The sequence below is a fragment of the Stegodyphus dumicola genome, chromosome 7, assembly GCF_044657685.1.
Source record: "Stegodyphus dumicola isolate Sdum_Otavi_A_Nest chromosome 7, ASM4465768v1".
In the NCBI taxonomy this organism is placed as follows: domain Eukaryota; kingdom Metazoa; phylum Arthropoda; class Arachnida; order Araneae; family Eresidae; genus Stegodyphus; species Stegodyphus dumicola.
In genome coordinates, this window is record NC_140774.1 from 39626345 (window position 1) to 39645662 (window position 19318).

The 19318-nt window shown below is 32.4% G+C and overlaps 2 protein-coding genes across 3 annotated transcripts in view; one reads left to right on the forward strand and one right to left on the reverse strand.

Moving 5' to 3' along the window:
- LOC118181699 (neprilysin-1-like) overlaps positions 1 to 19318 on the reverse strand; it is a 482702-nt gene that overhangs the window by 83683 nt on the left and 379701 nt on the right. For both annotated transcript variants that reach the window (XM_085820106.1, XM_085820105.1), the window contains 2 exons: positions 5452 to 5657; positions 1376 to 1555 (listed from right to left, as the gene is read on the reverse strand). In XM_085820106.1, coding sequence (XP_085676232.1) covers positions 1376 to 1555; positions 5452 to 5657 — 386 coding nt within the window. The remainder of the gene's footprint in view (positions 1 to 1375; positions 1556 to 5451; positions 5658 to 19318) is intronic.
- Positions 1 to 19318, forward strand: part of LOC118181698 (uncharacterized) — a 134636-nt gene that overhangs the window by 26441 nt on the left and 88877 nt on the right. The window lies entirely within an intron of this gene.

Sequence of the window (19318 nt, forward strand, 5' to 3'; positions counted from 1 at the left end):
AATTTTCAGGGATATTGATTTCATTCCGTTTATTAATGTTGTTGAGGAATTAACTTGCTTTGATTCCAATTTAATATTGACTTTAAATTCTTTAAGTTTATTTTACTTCAATCCTGCAGCTATAGCGCAGGACGGGTCATTGGTCGTAGTCATGTACTTTCAGTTACAGAAATGTTTTAAATGTTGAAAATATTCATGTTTGGGCAGAGTCAAATTTTAAAAAAGAATTATTTTCGACAAATAACAAAATCTAACTTTTAATGCCAATTGCAATTTCTTATAGTCATATATGGGAAAGTTTTATACTTGTTATGAAAAATAAAATTTTGAAAAGTACTCCAATACGACAAAAATTGACTCTAGTACAACAAAAATTGACCGGGATATTTAATTCCAAAATTCGCAATTTTTTATGTCATTTTTAGTCTGTCCTAAAAGAATAGGTTAATAAAGCTAGTATAATTTGAGAAAATAAGTTTAAATGAAGTGCAGCCCAAAAAAGTGTAATTTTTTAATAGGCTGTACAAAGAACTCATGGAGTGTCCACATTATGTTTTTTTTTCTGTTCGTTTTCAGGTATAAATAAAATTATTCGCTGTAATTATTTTAGCCTTTTTCTTTGATGCAGTCATTAACGTAAATCCTTCATCAAGGGTCACAATGTATTTCTACTTATCACCTAAAAACAGATTTCATAAAGGATTCTACAAATTGTTCATCTGCGTTGGGCTACATCCCTCTTCAAAAGCTGGTAAACATTATGTAATTTAGCTTTTTTACGTTCTAAATCTTGGTTGCGTATTTTATTTATTATTACTACAGATATATTTAGAGACTTTGAAATACTGTATTGGCGGGTATTCTCTTGTTACCAACAATTTAACTTTAGAAACGTTAGAAACAGTACGTACATTTTTCGGTTATCCGTTTGTAATCTTCTTTCCATGTAAAAGTAATGATTGACGGGTTTTTTCGTTTCAGGTTAATTATATTGTTTATTTTACATTTAGCAATTTTAATACCATGCATGTCACAACGTTTTTTAATTATGGAACGGGAATATTTCTCTTCGGAAAGCGCGAAAACAAAGCCTTCAATCCACAGCTTGTTTACATGCAGTGCCAGACGATATTTTTGATTTCAAACACTAAGCTATTGCTAGAAATTTTTATTTCAAAAGATTTGCTTATTTTTAATTTTTCATCGAAATCATTCTAAAAGTGCGTAAACATCCTCTGTAAATGCCTCTTTTTAATTTAATTTTAGTGCGAGTAATATTTAGTTAGTAGTTTTTGTTGAATAGTATCCTGTATTTCATTTTACTAATTTAGTCAAAAAAGCAATATGTGAAGAGTACAGATAATTATATACATACGTTTGCAAGTCGTATTTCAAGATCTAAGACATCTGACATGTCTATTTCTGCTGTTTCTCTCTCAGCACCGTAGAGTGTTGCAATTTCCACCATCAGTTTCAAGTATGCTTTTCTTTCACGTTCGCTGCTGTCCTTTAAAAAATATTCTCGACTTGGGAGACCGAACGTCATCTGGTCCAACTTAAAGATGAAAAAAAAAATTTATTAATATTTTATTGAAATTTTAATATTTACTAAACATGTAACTAAGTACGATAATAAAATGGAGAAATAGTAAGATATCACTAAACTATTTATTGCATTCTGGAAAAGCAAAGCGGAAAGAATTTTAAATTCGATTGGCAATTTTTGTTTTTTTTTTTTAATCTAATGGCCAGCACTTTCCTATTCAGCACTGACAGCTCCTAAAGCCAGAAGTGCTGGCCATTGTATTTTGGAGGCACCTAATAGGCTCCATCGTTGCCTCCTATGAAGGGACGGGCAGTTAAAATCCTGCCTTAATAGGCTCCCCTAACCAGTTTACCATGGGCGGCACTGACCACATTGAATCTGGAAATCAGTGGACTACTCTAAGGTACATATAAAATTATATATATATAATATACTCTAAGGTACATAAGAGAACATATAAAATTTAAGAACACTCAGGGGCTTTTATGATACCTGTTTGGATTTTCTGTCAATATCTTTCAAATAAAATATCTTTTTCTCGTACTGTAAATATCTTGGGCATAAAATATTTTGTGCAGATAAATTTTATTTATTGTTTCTTAAATATCGTTTCATTAAGCACATGCATAATTTTAGGTTTAAAAATTTAATGGTTTTTATGTATAAAACATTGTAGCAGGTTTTTGAGAATAATATTCTTTAAAATATCTTTAAATGTGAAAAGATTTGATAAATTTAATACCAATTTTTACATTTTATTTCTAAGAAACGATTTATTTGTTATTTTTATGCTAATTCAGCTTATTAATCGATACAAAAAACTTTAATATCACCTGACTTCATGAAGGTATTATTGAAGCAAAAGGAGATTTTCTAAGAATTTTTTTAAAGAACGTTTATCCTAAACGAATTAACAAAATAAGAATTGTTTTCTAAATTTGGGAAATTTTTGAGAGATGACATAACAGGTTTGTTTAGCAAAAGCATTACTGTTAGCTAAAATCATTATTTAAAAATACAAAATATGCTAAAATAGTACTTAGAAAATTATAATAAAATAGAAGCTGTAGAAAATTGCTGAATTAACAAACATGGAAATTTAACATATGAAGTTATGCTTATGTTCATAACTTATTTTTAGAACGAAAAATTAAAATTTTGAAAAGTCTGTTATGGATTTGTGTTTGGATGTCCACATTTGTGAAAGCATAAGTAAATACAATTTTTATTTGTTCTGTTATTAATTTTTCCGAAACTAAAACACATGAATTATTTTTCATTGCATTACTACATAGCAATCTAAATGCCAGAAAAATATTAGATCCCACATGAGTTTATAATATCCTGTATTTCATCATTAAGTGCTTCATCCATTTTTGTAAACTTTCTTGATGGAGTCATGAGACACAAGCAGTGTTTTGCGCTTTACATCTTGCTTTAGTAACTACACACAACATACACAGTTTTCTAGTAGCATCATAGACACATATTTCTATCTTAGCTCTTGTATATGAGTTTTCTGGATATTTTTTTTTTCAATACGAAACAATGAACATTGGGCAAGGTGCATAAATCTTCAGGTTTTATTTTTTGTATTACAGCTTTGAACATTTCTTGTTAAGAGGCATTTTATTTTTCTCATTTTTAAGGTTTTCTGCATGTTATTATTCTCATTTTTAAGGTTTTCTGCATGTTATTCCCATCACATTTAAGGGTTTTTTAAAGTCTTATTTTGGTAAGTGATGGTTAGATAAAAGAAAGTGCAATGGTGAAGGTTGGGACTCAAATTTTAGACAAAACTTGAAGGTTTATGACTATCGTGCCTATTGGGATAATGCAAGATCTGTGGATGTGAAAGACTTTTCATGCGGCTGGAGCAAAGGAAAATGTTTGAGATAGCCAGACACCGTTACTGGGTGCTCTTTGTTAAAACTGTGATAATATTTTGTAGCTGAAAGTTACATAATATACTGATTAACTTGTGATTGAGATGAGGTGTTTATGTTGTGCTTTCATTTGCCTACATCCCATCAGTAGCAGAACGGATAAAACTGCTGAGGACTGACTCTTCTTCCTAAATTTGATTCAAGGCTAATGGGGTCGCTGCAAAGCCTTTTCATGGTTTTCACGTGAGGTGAATGTTATCTAGTTTCCCTTAAAATATTCTAAAATGTATTCTTCCCTTACTATGTTTACATTTCTACTTTAGAACGTAAAGGAACTTATTATTTTCCAAATATTTTTGGAAAAACTAATTATTTAAAAGACTCAGTACCTAAGTAATATTCAGTATTAGTTTAGAAGTCAAACAACAAAAATCAGCGTTATATTTTCAAATTTTCACAGAATTTCGATGGTTTTACCGAACCATCCATCATCCTCAGCTGCAAAAGCGCAAATGAACGAGATAAGGTATAGTGATTAGATAAGATAAGCAAGACTGGACAGGAATTAAGCTTCTGGCGCCAACTGTTATATTTTCAAATTTTTCACAGGACTAAATTCGATGATTTTACCGAACCATCCATCATACTCAGTTGCAAAAGCGCAAATGAACGAGATAAGGTATAGTGATTAGATAAGATAAGATAAGAAAGACTGGACAGGAGTTAAGCTTCTGGCGCCAACTGCTGATGAAACGAGAACTAAAACATAATTTCCTTAAAGGCTGAAGGCAAAGGTGGATTGGAATTAAGGTCGTAAACTTGAACAGAAAAATTTTTTTAAATGTGAAATGCCTCTAGAAAATCTAATTCACCAATGGAAGATGTTGTTTGAATAATTTTGGCTGCAGAAAAATTGAAAGTGTGATTTTCGGACCAACAATGTTGGCCAACAGAAGACCTGTGTTTCCTTTTTTTCTAACATATGACTCATGTTCCTTATATGTTAGAAAATATGCATATGTTAGAAAAATTTTAGTTGCGTATGTTATTATATTTTAGTTTCCGTTTCATCTACTGATGGCGCCAGTTGCTTAACTCCTGTCCAGTCTTTCTTATCTTATCTAATCACTATATTTTATCTCGTTCATTTGCGCTTTTACGTTATGGTTCTGTAAAACCATCGAAACTGGTCTTGTCAAAATTTGAAAATATAACGCTGACTTTTGTTGTTTGACTGCTAAATTAATGCTTGTTCGGCATGTTATTGTACCTTAATTAATATTCAGTAATCACGGGATAGTATTATTCAGATTCATCGATGTGTTATATTGTTACAAAATATAATAACAGCATAGAATTTACATAACTTCGAAACAGAACATCAGAATAACAGTCACGGTTTCAGACTAGCATAAATTCCAAATACGTGCATTCGTAAAGTACGTTTTGTATATTATTGCTTAGTATTTTTCTCTATTTATATATAAGCACAGAATGTTGCATGGAACAATTGAAGGTTATAAAGCAGGAAAGCTAAGAAGTTTTTAACTCATGTCGAAATGCTAATTTAAGATACATATTACCTGTTGAGTACTAAGTGGGACCATAAAAGAAATATTATAGTGGCACTGTAAAATATAGTAACATTTAATACGAAAAAATTAGATCTAGATCATTCTCATCTGAAAGTAAGAGATCGCTATCTTAAACTCTTAAGTTTGAAACAACCGAAGAAGGTGGTTTCAGTAAAAGAGTGCTAATGCATGTTAAATCCAGCAGAATACCAAAGCGGGAAAAGCTACACATCTTGAAATTAAAACCGTGTACTCTTTTAAACGCAAAGTTTTCTGTTTCTCAAAGTTTTCGAACGAGAGTTTTTTTTTCACTCATGTCCTGCGCGTTCGCTTATTTGCAGTGCATTTTTGGAATCCGAAGAATTATCCTCTTTTAGTCCAAGAGGTTTAATTCTAAAATAGTGGTTCGTTACAAATATTATCCAGAGCTTTACGTAGCTCGTACCTGAATGACGTTGACAGAAGAGTTCTTGTCGTCAGGTCCCACCCATTGCTCGATGATGATTCCTTGATTGTAGTCGCCTCGTAACTGACCGAGAAGATGCTCAAGTGGCCATTCTGGTTCAACCCAATCTCTTTCTGCCACCGGCCATCCTCCAAGTTCTTTAACGACGTCACGGAGAGGCTTATCGCCGATAGCATCTATTTGAGCTGGGGAAAAAATTGAAGATCTATTATTAATTCAGGCTCCCTTTAATTTTATGTGAAGGCATTTGAAGCATTTAAATAATTACAATATGGGCAAGGATATAATACGGACCCAAAGAAAATACGTATTACATGTAGTTCAATTAATAAAATAAAACAGAATCACTTATTTATTTAAGAAAAGTAAAAGAAACGAAATGATTCGCTACAGAGAATACGTAATATGGGTGAGAAATAATTCTTTTTAAAAGAGTGTTTAAGCTACCAAAATAAATATATATCCTAGAATTTATTTTTTGAAAAAATATCCTCGAGATATCTGTTTTCAGGTGCATTCTTGCAACCAAGCATTTAAGTATTATAAAACACGCTGACACACGGCAGGTGGAATTACGGTTTTTTAATCACGAATATTTTATTTCATCTGTGTTATTGTTATGCATTTAGTTTCGTATAACGGCTTTTAAAATATTCTTATCAGAAACCTTGGCGAAGAAAGATCCAGATTTTTCGGAGGCCAAAATATAAAACTAATAAACTGGTTTCTCATTGCGGAAACTTCTTTACCCACAGGTGCGGTCACGTTTAAGATATGACATACAGCACCATCCTGCTGCATCCAGGTCATCGAAATCATCCAGGTCATTACCTTCAAATTCTAACAGCTCTGCCTAACACAGCATGTTTTGCTTCTTTTCGCCTTTCTGCTTGTTTCAGATTTATAATGAACCGGTTTATTCGAATTTTCTGATCTACGATTTAACTGAATTAACTCTAAGACTGTGAATCATTGGGGTGACTGCTATAGGACCGTACATCTCCATAAGAATCGCTGTTTGTGTTTTGCATAAAAAGCGCGCTGTTCACCTGTAAAGTGTTCCATGGTGACTTAAGTCCCAAGACTGACGTATCAGCGTCTACCGAAAACATCACGGATTGAAACGTCGCAGAGAAAACAAAGAAAAGAAGAACGTTGGCGCACAAAACATAAGTGTGAAGAAGTGTTTCAAGTGCCACTATTATTTTCTTTTTCTTTCTTTGCCAAGAGACCTCCACCCCACCCCCTAAAGACTGTTAAGGAAAGTCACTACTCATCTTTTTATTTTGGAATAAAGAGAATTTTGGTGTGCACGCTTTAAACTTATTTCTAGAAAGATGGGCACACCGAACAAAATAAGAGTGATTCTAGCGCATTAAAGCAGAAAATTAAGTAATTATTACATCTAACTCTGTAATGAATCCAGAGGAAAAGAAAATATCAATTAGAAAAATGTCCGTTAACTAATTACTATCAATCGTTACAGAGAAACTCACTAATGTTGAATAATTATCTGTCCACCTTCATGGAATATAAACCGATTACGGAATAATGGCGAATGTAAGAGAATACGGAATATAAGCGATTACGGAATTCGTCAAATATAAGTGATTACATAGAATACTGCAATACTGCAGGGTCATTCTGGGCATCTACTATTAAAGCAATAGTCTACTAAAGTGGTGGGGATGTGTATTCCCCCCTAACTGTGAGAGCCGCGTCAGCAGCCAGGTGACTGTGTTCAATCCAGACAACACACGAGACAGGAATAAAATAATTTACATCATGAAGTGTAACACGTAATTCTGCTATGTGTAGGTGAGAGGTAAAACCACATACCAGGTAACAAATCCTTATCGCCGTAGAAAATGTGCAGCGTACAGACGAATGAAAAAAATCGTCCACTAAGATTTCATAATTTAAAAATGCAGCCAAGTTTGCAGAAGTATATTAACTGCTGCCTTGTTGTAGAATTTCAGCTTAAGCTCCTTTAGGTATAATCGGGTACATTATCAAATTATGATGTAAATTTTTATTTTGGATGAAGTAAGGGGCACCAGTAGTAATCCGCAACAACTTGTTTTGCAGGAGTTGCAATCTCTCGAGTTCATTTTCTTTCGCATTTGCCCAATTTGGTGACGCGTAAATAAAGATCGGGCAGATTATGGCTTTATAAAGACGTAATTTACGGGCACGAATTGAGTCCTGAGTCACTTGAGAGTGATGGAAAAAGTTTGCAAATGATAACTTATGCCTTTCCATGTACACTATTATGTATATAAACAAGTGATTAATCTATTGAACCGAAGTCCTAAGTATTTAGCCGAACATACAGACAGGACTTGCTTTCCGAAAAAAGTCACTTTACAGTCCGGTTTAACTTGAACTTTATACTTTTTGATAAATAAGATTTAGAGTTTTTTTGGTTTGATTGTTATCTTCCATTTCTGGCACCATATTTATGTCCCCAGAATCTTATCCTGACATAGGATCGGAAACTTTGGAACAGTGTGGTTACAGAGATTAACTTCTGTAATATTTGATATTTTTTCTGTATGCAATAATACGTAATAAATACTTTGCTTACACAAAATTTGCCGTAAGTATAGAGGGGACACGCACGGCACTGAAGTTTTGTTACAGGCTAATATGTGTACCTTGTTTCCGTGCATAGAATGGCAAAATGGATAGTTCAATACACTAGGCACTGGAATTACTTGAATACCTGAAAATCTAAGCTTCCCCAGTCGAAGATCCTATTAGCCATCTAGGTGATAAAGCAAGTGCAAGGTACTAGTATGGTATCTGCTAATCATTTCATATCTTCTTATGACGTACAGTTTATGCTATCAGTATTGAGAAATGAAAATACTTAACGGCGAATGTAATCGTAAATATAAGAGTCGCTTGTAAACGATATGCGTAAAGGTTTCAATCCAGTTAACGTTCATCTGACAAAGCCATGAAAAATTTTGTATTTAGGTCAGATTACAATTTTCCAATTTATGCAAGTCCATCGTAAATTCACTGTAAATCGGTCTCATAGCAAGGCCTAAAAGCAAAACGTACAAAGCACTAAAATTAGTGCAAGTAGAAATTAAAGTTTCCAATGCTTAGTTAAATTAATTTATAATGTTTGCTGGAGAACTATGCAAAATGTAAGAGGCACTCATATGGGGAGCCACCTAACTGTAATGCTCTTAGCATGTGTTAGCAAAGTCCAAACTAGACCTTAACCCTCTGAGCGGTCAGGGTTTCGCTAAGAAAGCACAAATTTCCCAAAACTACTTCGAGAACAAATTATTTTTTTATTTTAATGTAAAAACTCTCCTGGTATTTCATACCTGGATTTGTTTTCTTTCGATATATTTCCTTAATTTCTTTAACATATTTTAATATGCACGTATACCTTCTTACAGATATTACAAAAAGTATTCTAGGCCATATATATACGGCCTTGCCGCTTTTAAGAAGCATTAGTCAATGTAGTGGACTACTAGTGCCCTCCTACGGCGGTAGTCAGTATATGCAAAGTGATTTTTTTCTTCCCTCCTATCTAGTCGTGTTTTGTTCCTCGTTTTGTGATCCAGCCGTGTATTCCGCTAGCCCTCCTGAGGCGGCGGTGTAGCAGTAGTAGATAGCTTCTGCAAAGAGGATTTTAATGCTGTGAGGCTAAAATCTTAAAGGCCAGGGGCAGCAGTCCTTTTCTGCAGCGCACAACAAGAATATTTTGTGCCCTCAGTAAACACCACCGTCTGAATTTTATCAGGTCTAGATGTTCAGGCATTCGAGTTCTTTTCTGCCCACCAGCGGCCAAGCGGTAAAGTCGCTGAACACTGGTAGTTCGGTTCGAGGTTCAAATCCCGCGAACGGGCTGGATGCATGGGTGCTTTCGTGGTTTTGTCCGTGTGTAACGTGTATACGAGCCAGTTTCCCTTAGAAAGTCCTCCACGAAGGCATCCCTCAGGCAGATAGCCCTCGAAGCTTTCTACCTAAGGGGGGATAATCACACACACACACTCGAGTTCAAGCTTGAGCAAGGTAAAAGCACGTGAATCAATTCTTCAACGAGTGTGGTAAATTTTGAATACTCTGCTTCATAGAAAAATTAGATTAGTTAACTTCTTAATTTTATACTCCAACACTGCAGTTACTTTCTCTTCGAATATGTGTAGAGTTAATCGGAGGCTTATTACATGCAATTTGGAATCATTTGTTCCGAAATAAAAGCGACGCATATAGATTTTCCACCTGTGGACTGTGTAAATGCAGTAAATTTTATGACTATAATAAGTTTTATACCTAAGCATTTAACTAGAAGTTCCACCCTGTTAAAACTTTGCCAATTTATTAGATGAAATATTCGAGCTCTGCGCAAGAATTTTAACTCTCTCTATCCCCTTTTAAGAACAAAGAAGCCACGTCAATGTTATAGTTTCCGAATACTTAAAAGTAAATGTTTTGCATATTAAGATCGAAATATTTATTAAATAAAGAGCTAGATCAAACGTACCTCATTAAAATAATTTACTCCAAACCAGGAAGGTTGTAAAATCTCGAAGCAGTTTCTTATTTCTTAGAATTGTAAAAATAAGCCTCCTTTCCCTAAATCCGAACTTAAACCATCAAGATGAAGGAGAACTTGCCCTTTTAAGTTTGAAATAGCTTTCATTATCTCTCCAAATAAAATACGATGCGAAGGAGGAAAGTTCAAAGAATAATTTACGTTACTTAACACTCGAGAACGGATATTTCCAAAGTATTTATATTTCATTCCTTTCTTTCAGTTGAAATATAAGGTACAAGATAATTAACCCTTTGTAACAAAGCTTTCTGTAGATAATAAATCAACTTTTATTTCGTTGTATTTTTGTATGCAAATTATTAATATTTTAGAAAAGTTATTTGAAGTGCGTGAATGTCATTTCCAGAGCAAACATAAACAACTTTATCTTCGGAAATATTTATCATCTTTTGTCTCTGAAAAAGGAAGTCAAATAATAAAATCCCTTAACTACGGAAAATGACGAAACTATTCATATTTTAATTAAACAAGACGCAAATTAACAATGTTTGTAGTCTGTTAAATGCTCATAATCTGAATTAAAAGTTCCACTTCTTGTGGATGGTAGTTTATTACACACAATAAATGATATTACAGCTAATATTTAATACGTTAATTATGGTTGTTTATATAATTTATAAAAACTTAAGTTTAAATTTTTACATTTGATTTTATCTATAAATTAGAGCATTTCTTTTTATTTAGTTATGTAACTACAGTTCTTATAGCTAAATTTAATTTGTTTCATTTCCACTTGTGCGTTTTTGAAAGTTCTGTAAAGCTAATAACTTCGTTACAAACTTTTGTTTTATATAAGTAAGTCGTTTATAAAAAGACTAAAGGCATTAATTGCATTAATTAACAGTTATAAATTAATTAAAGTAATTAAAATTATAAATGACTCAGTTTTCTTTTATAAACAACTTAGCAATGAAAAGTGTCTAATAAACTGTAGATACAAGAGAAAATATGTAGTTTCTGTCTGAAATATAAAATTATTCCCCTATATAAAATTTCCATCAAGTCATTTGCGAGTACGAGCCAATTTCTTTTGAATGTCCTTCACAAAAGCATCCATCTCCTTAGGCAGCTAGCCCTCGTATGCTTTGCCATATTTAAATAAATTAACCTAACCCAGCCGTAAAGTCAGCTACTTAAAAGTATGAAATGCATTTTTCAGCAAAATCCTTCTTGCTATTTAAAAAATTAATTAAGAAAATTAAAATTGAATTAAGCAAAATCCATTGGGGGGAAAACACTCACTAAAGATCGTTGTTTGTCGTTTTCATCCAGGCGCTAGTTATATATAGTTCTCTCTAGTCTATATAGTTCTCTCTAGTCTATATAGTTCTCTCGTAAGCTTTCTGTTGTCACTGGAATCGTAATTTCAAGAGTTAGTGTTTCCCAAAGGCTTCACGAGAAAAAGCTTTTTGGCAGAAGACCAATGATTTGCGTCTCGCTCGCTACACAGCAGAGCGCTTTTGGTACAGTGCAAAGAACATCAGCCTTGGACCTATCTTCAGTGGCTCAATGATGCATCTAGATTAATCCTAGAACTGATTCACGATATACTCTTCATCTGGAAAGAACCTGGTTTTCAATACCATTACTGCAACTACACAGAAAGGACCATTACGTCAGAGGAAGTGTAATGGTAGAGCAAGCAACTACTAGTTTATACATTCAAAAACCACTCCATGCATTTGCAGGGACTCTCTGACTTGCAGAAGTATACAGAGGACATTACAGAATCATGTATGCGACGTTTCAGAGGTGCAGTTATTCTCAATTTATTTTTGTAGAAGACAACGCTTATCCACTAAGGTCTCAACTGATGGATGAATATTTTCGAAGAGAGGTTATTCGGCAGATGGATTGGACAGCCAAATCTCCAGATCTGAACTCGATTGAATATATCTGGGATGCACTGGGAAGAACAACCCCAATTCGCCAATTACCTACAAAAGACATCCAAAAAGCTAACTGGTTTGGTATAGGAGTGAGTACGGCTACTTCAGGAATTCATCAGCTGTTTTTTTAATAATATGAAGACTCGCTGTGTGATATGTGTGTCTGTTAGAGATACCCTTTGCTGTTTGTTGGCCTCATTTTAGGTGCCATTTTGAATCTTAGGTTTGTATTTTCTTCCTGTAATTAGCATTATCGCGATCATGAGTGGTAGTTTGATTTTGTATGGTTAATGCTGTCTTAAAATACTTTGTATCCATACCAACTTTCATCAAATTCTGTAAAAATCTGCACATTAGAAGACAAAGGTTGTTGATAACGAGGGTGATTATATTATTGATTAAAAATAAAAACTTGTTAAAAATTTATTCGTTTGAATTTAATGTAAGGAAGCGACATTACATTTCGGTCCCCCTATTATTTACTAACAATACGATATATAACAGCTCAGGTTTTAATAATTTTCTCGCATTCTTTGTTTTTTCTTTCTCTGCCATTGAGAAAAAGGTAAATCTAGGTTTCACGTATATTTTGTTCAAGCTTTATGATAAGAAATGTTCATTTTATTAGATTTTTTTACCGTATACAGTTTTGTTATATTTTGTTTTCCCTTCAAGATATACAGATTCCGTAGCAAAATCTTCTGCATGCACTTAATGTGCCAACAAGTGTGCCATATAAAATTCAGTCAGTCTCGTGAAAATTAAAGTTGTCGACACTCAATTACAGTTTGTTACTTAAATGCAGTCCAGTCTTGATTTAAACTATACCCCTGATTTAATGATTGCTTTTAAAGATCAAGACCCATAAAATGAATGTAAAATTATTCTACATTAACCTTTTTAAAAAACGAATGCTCTTTCTCTAGACTTATGACTTAAAATTCAAAACGACTGTATAATTAGCTATTGCAAATAAGTATTTTAACGTAATAAACACCACATTTAAAATTAAATAGAGATGATCTATTCATTTAATAGTAATTTTCAGTAGTTACTTGACAATTTTTAAATCGGAATTTGACTTTAGTGAGAAAAATGTGTCCATTTTGAAATAGTTTCATTCAGAAGAAATGCATTTTTAATTCTCTTTTAGCTTTCTTACATTGAGACTGTATTTCTTGGACGCATAGAACTCGATGCATGTAATAATTCATGAGAATTTTAAACGCTTCTGAGATTCCCATGACTTTTGTTTTAACTTTGATTAAACCTAGGAAGACTGAACTTATAGTACTAGGACTTATAACTGGACTTAGAAACTGGACTTAGAAATACTGGACTTAGAAAACGTTTAGAAAGACTAAACTAAACATTCCCATCATTTTTTCTTTATCCCTGCTTAACCTGGAGAGTTTAGAATTGCTCTGTCTTGTTTGCTAAATTTCCAATATTAGCTAATTTACTGTTTCTTTGGATTAGCCCCTTGCCCCCAGTAACAAATTTAATTCATAGTCATTTTATCCGAATTTTAACTCAATAAATAGAATAGTTGTAGGATAACTTATTCATCGTTTCAAAAAGTTAAATTGCTTCGACAAGTCTGAAAATTAGATAATAGTTTCATACCTTAGCTACTTAGCTTTTAATGAATAAAAATACTTGTATTCAGAGATGAAAAATAATTCTTTTGAAATATGTTTTAACTTCTGTTGCTTATTTTTTTTACATTAAACTTTACTTTGCAGGGGAAATAATTATGAAGAATTTTGCTTTTTTATTTCGCTGAGTTCGGAAGTTCCGTATCTCTAATGCACATTTTTCTCTTTTGATGTGCTAAAAAAAAGAAACAAAAACAGAAACATTCCGTTCAAAAATCAGCCTGTAAAGCCCAAAATATTCCATTTTCTAGCAATTTGAATTCCATTTGCGAGAAAAGTACTTTGCGGTTGTAGGGGATTTTGCTATGCACTCAAACGAGTTCCTCTCTTTGATCGATTTCTTTACTTTCTTGAAAGAACAAAATGGATATCGAACTTTTTTATCGTGAGTTTACATTTCAGTAGAGTAGCTTTGTGCACTAGGTATCTTTGCGAGTGCATCGATTAATGCTCTGGGAATCGAAGTAGCATTTTCATTTCATCATTATCGAATGAGTTTCTCAATTTCTGAAGGTTTTCGAAGACAGTGGATTTATTTCTAATATTACTGTGAAGGTAAAATTAGCTTCAAATATGATGCATAGATTTACTTTGATAGTAAAAAAATATATCAGATATAAAATATAAAGTTAAGTGTTAGGTTAAAGCAAGAAAGAAAGACATGGTAATTTTGAATGAGAAAACCTTTGCACATGTTGCCAAAGATGTCTGAATCCAACATGATTATAAACGTGAGGTGTTCCTTTCAAATCCAAATTGCAAATTTATTCGAATCCTAATATATTCAATATATGATCTTCCTATGTCCAACATATTTCTCAATTTCGACTAAAATGGTTTATGATACCAGCTGATAGTTCTCCAGCGTTCATCCCAACAATTGCATGATTTGAATTCATGCTAAAATTCCTCATAATCGTGTTTTTAACTCATAAAAGGTGCAGAAAGTAAAATTTCTGGGACTTTGAAAGAGCACTGTGCCTAAGCCAACACACAGAAGTTATTCGCCTCTGCCCCCCCCGAAATCCTCAAAAATAATAATAACAGAATTTTAAATATAGTGAGTATTACTACCTAAAGTATACAATATTCTTTTTTATATTAATGGCATATAAATCATACGGAACATCATTATATAATTTACAAATATATTAAAACTAGCGGAAATACCTGATGCCAGTTAAGTTAGATCGAGAGTGATGTATCTAACAACAGACAGAACGATACCGCTGTAATCCTTCTCTAATAAGGATGCAAAAAATACGATTCATAGTCATACATTTTTCAGTCTGATGCGATAGAACCCACATAAAATATTTCGATAGAAAAGTAAACTAATTATCTCTCATTATATCAGCAACAATGGCACGCAGCTTTTAATGATTTTCATCTTTCTAATTAAATGGTCGCAAAAGCTCAAGTTCTACTCAATTTTTCACCTATGTTCAAGTTTAGTTGATTAAATGTGGCAAAACAATTGATCATAATTGATCAGAAATCAATAACGCGAACTAACAAACAAACAAATAAACAGGCATTCTTCTTTATATATAGAGATTTTATAAAACATATAAATTTTTGAATAACAAATTCTACGATTTGAAAGCGAGCAGTAGCAATACGTTTCGAAATAAAGCATTTTTATCTCCAACGCGCGAAACTGTTGCCACTCGGAAAACAGAGTGCGAAAATTAATGTTCAGAGTTTTTAATTAATGTCTCGGCTGACTAAAGTCGTACGAAGATGGGAATAGTCGAAATGGTTTCCCACGAATTTTTGGAATCGGGAATAATATTTAATGTTTGGCAATGTTATCTTTATTTCATATTTTGTAAAATTTACAAATTTTTTATTAACAAACTCTAGGATTTGAAAGCGAGCAGTGGCAACAACTTTCGAAATAAAGCAGATTTCATTTCCAGCTTGCGAAACTGTTGCCACACGGAAAAATGAGGGCGAAAATTATCGTTTTTAATTAATATCTCTGATTTTAGTTACTTTGTTTTTGGAAAAGAGTGGACATCAACCTTTTCCAAGACCCAGAAATTAGTTGGAGAAAGTTTGGTGACGATAGCTATAATAGTAACTGAGTTATTAGAGGGCAAACAAACAGACTTTCTTCTTTATGTAGATAATGAACAGATTTAAATTGACACCAAAATGTCAATGCGCGTGCGTTTAACTCATCTCAGAAATTCTGAACAGATTTTCTTGTCATTTGCTTTCAATTAATCTTTTGAACTAATTTTCCAATTTAAATATTTTCGGTCATTTGTTGCAAAGATACGGACACGAGAAACTTCAAACTTGGGAACTTTCATACTGAGTATAGTGAAACTCAGTCTTTAGAAGTTTCGTAAAATTCCTGATTCATTAATCTTTCTAATTTAAGTTGAAAGGTATACTAATCTACAACAGAGATTAAAATAAAGAAATCATAATTAGTTAGAGAAAAGTAGGGATTGCGGCAGGAAAATTATTTAAAATAAATTTTTATTTAATTTCATATGTTAATGAATATTAACTATAGAACCAAGATTTCACTATTATCATTTTAAAATTGTTTTCGGAATTTGACATTTCTGATAATATAATCAAATACTGAAAAACAAGGACTTTTTTTTCATCTGTAATTTTTCGTGTAGTAGTTGAATACAGTTCTGCATGTCAAATACGATTAAAAAATGTCAAGTAAAAATTGAAAATATCAAGTGAAAATTAAATTATCTGTAAATAGATTTCAAGCTCAACTATACTTAGAAAGACATTTAAATTATTCTTAAAAATATATTTAAATCATTCTGCGACAGCAAGACCTCCATTTCCATACAGCATTTTAAAATCATTCTTTGTAGAAAAGCAAATTTAAATGGGAAGGAATTATGAGAGATTGAAACAATGGTGTTTCGATCTTAAAACAGTCTTATCAAATGTTTCGAATTAAATTTTAATTTGTTGTTAGTAATTTTATTTTTGTATTAACAGCTAACAACTATTGTATGAAATGAAATTTAGAGTAGCACTGCAAATTTTCTAAAATAGAGGAATGGGAAGTCACATGAACATTAAATCGTAACTTATGTTTCATATACATCCTGCCTTCTTCAACGGTATGAAGGTTAGCGGAGGCTGACATATGTATTGTTTGGTTCGATTTCGAATTGTGAGTAAGGTATGAAAGCTTGATTTTAGTATCTTAATGATATGAGGACACTGAAAATCAGTTGTTTGGAAAGTCTGTTCAAGATGCTGGCGGTAGGAGGCGTAGAATGAGAGACTTTTTGATTTCATTCTCTGAAAATATGGGTGTAGTTTTATAGGGTTGTTATTATTATTTTAATCAACCATTTATTATAATTTGGACGTTTACTATAACTTCTCCTTTTCCGTTTTCCCCAGCCAGAAATGTAAATCAATTAGAGAGTATCTAAGATAAGGTGTTTGGATTGCTAAGACATAACGTGTTTCTGCCTGTCGAGGCCACGTTACTACGTTTCGTCAGCTCTGATAAGATTGTGATTATTCGGCTTTGTGTTTAGTTACCGTCATTTAAATTGTTACTCCGGATGAAGTACTAAGCCAATTTAGATTAGCCTTAATTGCGTACTCTTTGACTACTAGCTTACGTTTTAATTTTGAATTTAACTGTTACTTCGCCACAAGTGGTGGCTGATTTTGTCAAGCACGAGAAGTGAGCTTATGTTCAAGTTCTGATTTGAATAAAAAAGTTACTTTTTTAGTTACTTTAACCTTTTCAAGACTCTGTAATTCATTTCAGGCACAGCGATAATTCGCTTAACTTCTGTTAGGAGTTTTATACTAGTTTATGATCGCAAAGAAATCAAACTCTACAGATTAAGCAAACAACAATCGTATTTACGATAATTAATTCAAGCCAACCTATGCCGATCCATACCATTCTATTGATACATTACGTACCTGTTTGTATAACATCATTATCAAGTAAATCTAGAATTGTACGATATTAATAATAACTATAAAGCTCTGAAAATTGCATGCATTCATGTTATCAGACAGGAAACAGAGGTAAATAATAAATAAATAAATAAATAAATAAAAAGACGAGTCAATGAAAAAGTATGTTTTATACGAATGAAAATATTCTTTCCCCTTGATTATATTATGCTGATGCATGTGCTCAAGGAAACTGTAAAAGTGTTTCCTACACCTTTTTTCCTACACTTGGGAAACCTCACATACCGTAATATCGCATATGAATAAAATATGTGAAATTTAAGATCTGAATAAGTTAAATATTTAATTAAAAATGTGTCATTCAGGGCACGTAGAATATTATTTTTCTATCTGAATCTCTTGTTTTGAAAACAACAGGCAAGGAAAGTTTCCTCATTTTCATTTTTGAAACATCAGATATTTATTCCTAGAGCATCATCCTTAAATCTAATAATCCCTTTCGGTTACAGCTGAACGTAGTCCTGAAAAGTACAACTTGGCGAAACATCCTTTAACATTTGAGCATTTTAATTTAAAAAAAAAAAATAGTTTTCTTCCTAAGATCACTAATGAGGCTAACAGCTGTAGTAAATTCTAAGTTGTTAAACTAGTTGCACTGCTTGCCATACCATCCTTAAAAGTGGCACGTATAATTGAGTCATGCATAGTGACGTTACGAATATGTAGGAGCTAAGTGACCCATTTTTAAAGATTTTTTTAATGCAGATATTTATTCCATCAATCTTTCCATAAATCTTCAAGCAACTTAAACAATTACATCAAGCTTTTTACTTTTCTTTGTCTCTGCGATGAATCATTCCAGTATCATAAGGTTATCTACTTATTTATCGATCTCAGTAACATATTTACGTACTTAGAATATGTAACAAAGTGAATAAAAAGGAAACGCACAGGAAAAAAACGATTAAAAAGGGAAGACTTGCAGAATGAAAAGTATTGTTTTCAGATTACTCGTATTTCCTTAAAATGAAAAATGAAACGTTTTTTTAAGAATTTCGTTTCTCACTGGCAATGGAAAGAATCTTACGCTACAATTAGAAACTTTACCTTAGTTTTTTTAAAAAAACTTACTATAAATAAATAAATAAACAAAATAAAGTAAAATAAAATAAAAAATCTGAAAGGCTTCAGATTTTAACGGTCCCCAACAGGATTTGTTAAAGTTTCTTTGCTTTCTCGTTGAGTTCGCAGTCTACTTAGTCTGCTGTTGCACTCTCTTAGCTTCATAATAAAGCATAATTTTCTACACACTTACGCCATACCCAATTCGACAGCAAAATCACAAAATTTGTATTTAACAAAATTTAGAATTACCAATACAGTGATAAGTGACGGCATATATATTTATATATTTTCCACTCTTTTTTTCAGTTCATCATATCAGTGTTCAGGGTTCTTAGTAAGATGGCTAGAAAAAATGTTTAAACGTCATAAACGTTATTGCGTTTCTGTCATAAACGTTATTGCGTTAACTTTATTTATTAAATATCACGATCTTCGCACTAACGCCACATAAAATTCAGTTGAACAGTTAAAATCACCAGATATTTAAAAGCAGAATATCTTTAGAGTTTTCGATAGACAGTCTTGAGCGCTGGAGATAAAAATGTTTTATTCCGCACAGTGTTGCAACTGCTCGCTTTTAAATCTTCGAATTTGTTAATCAAAAAATCGTTAAAGTTTTACAAAATATGAAATAAATAGAAAAGCATTTCGAA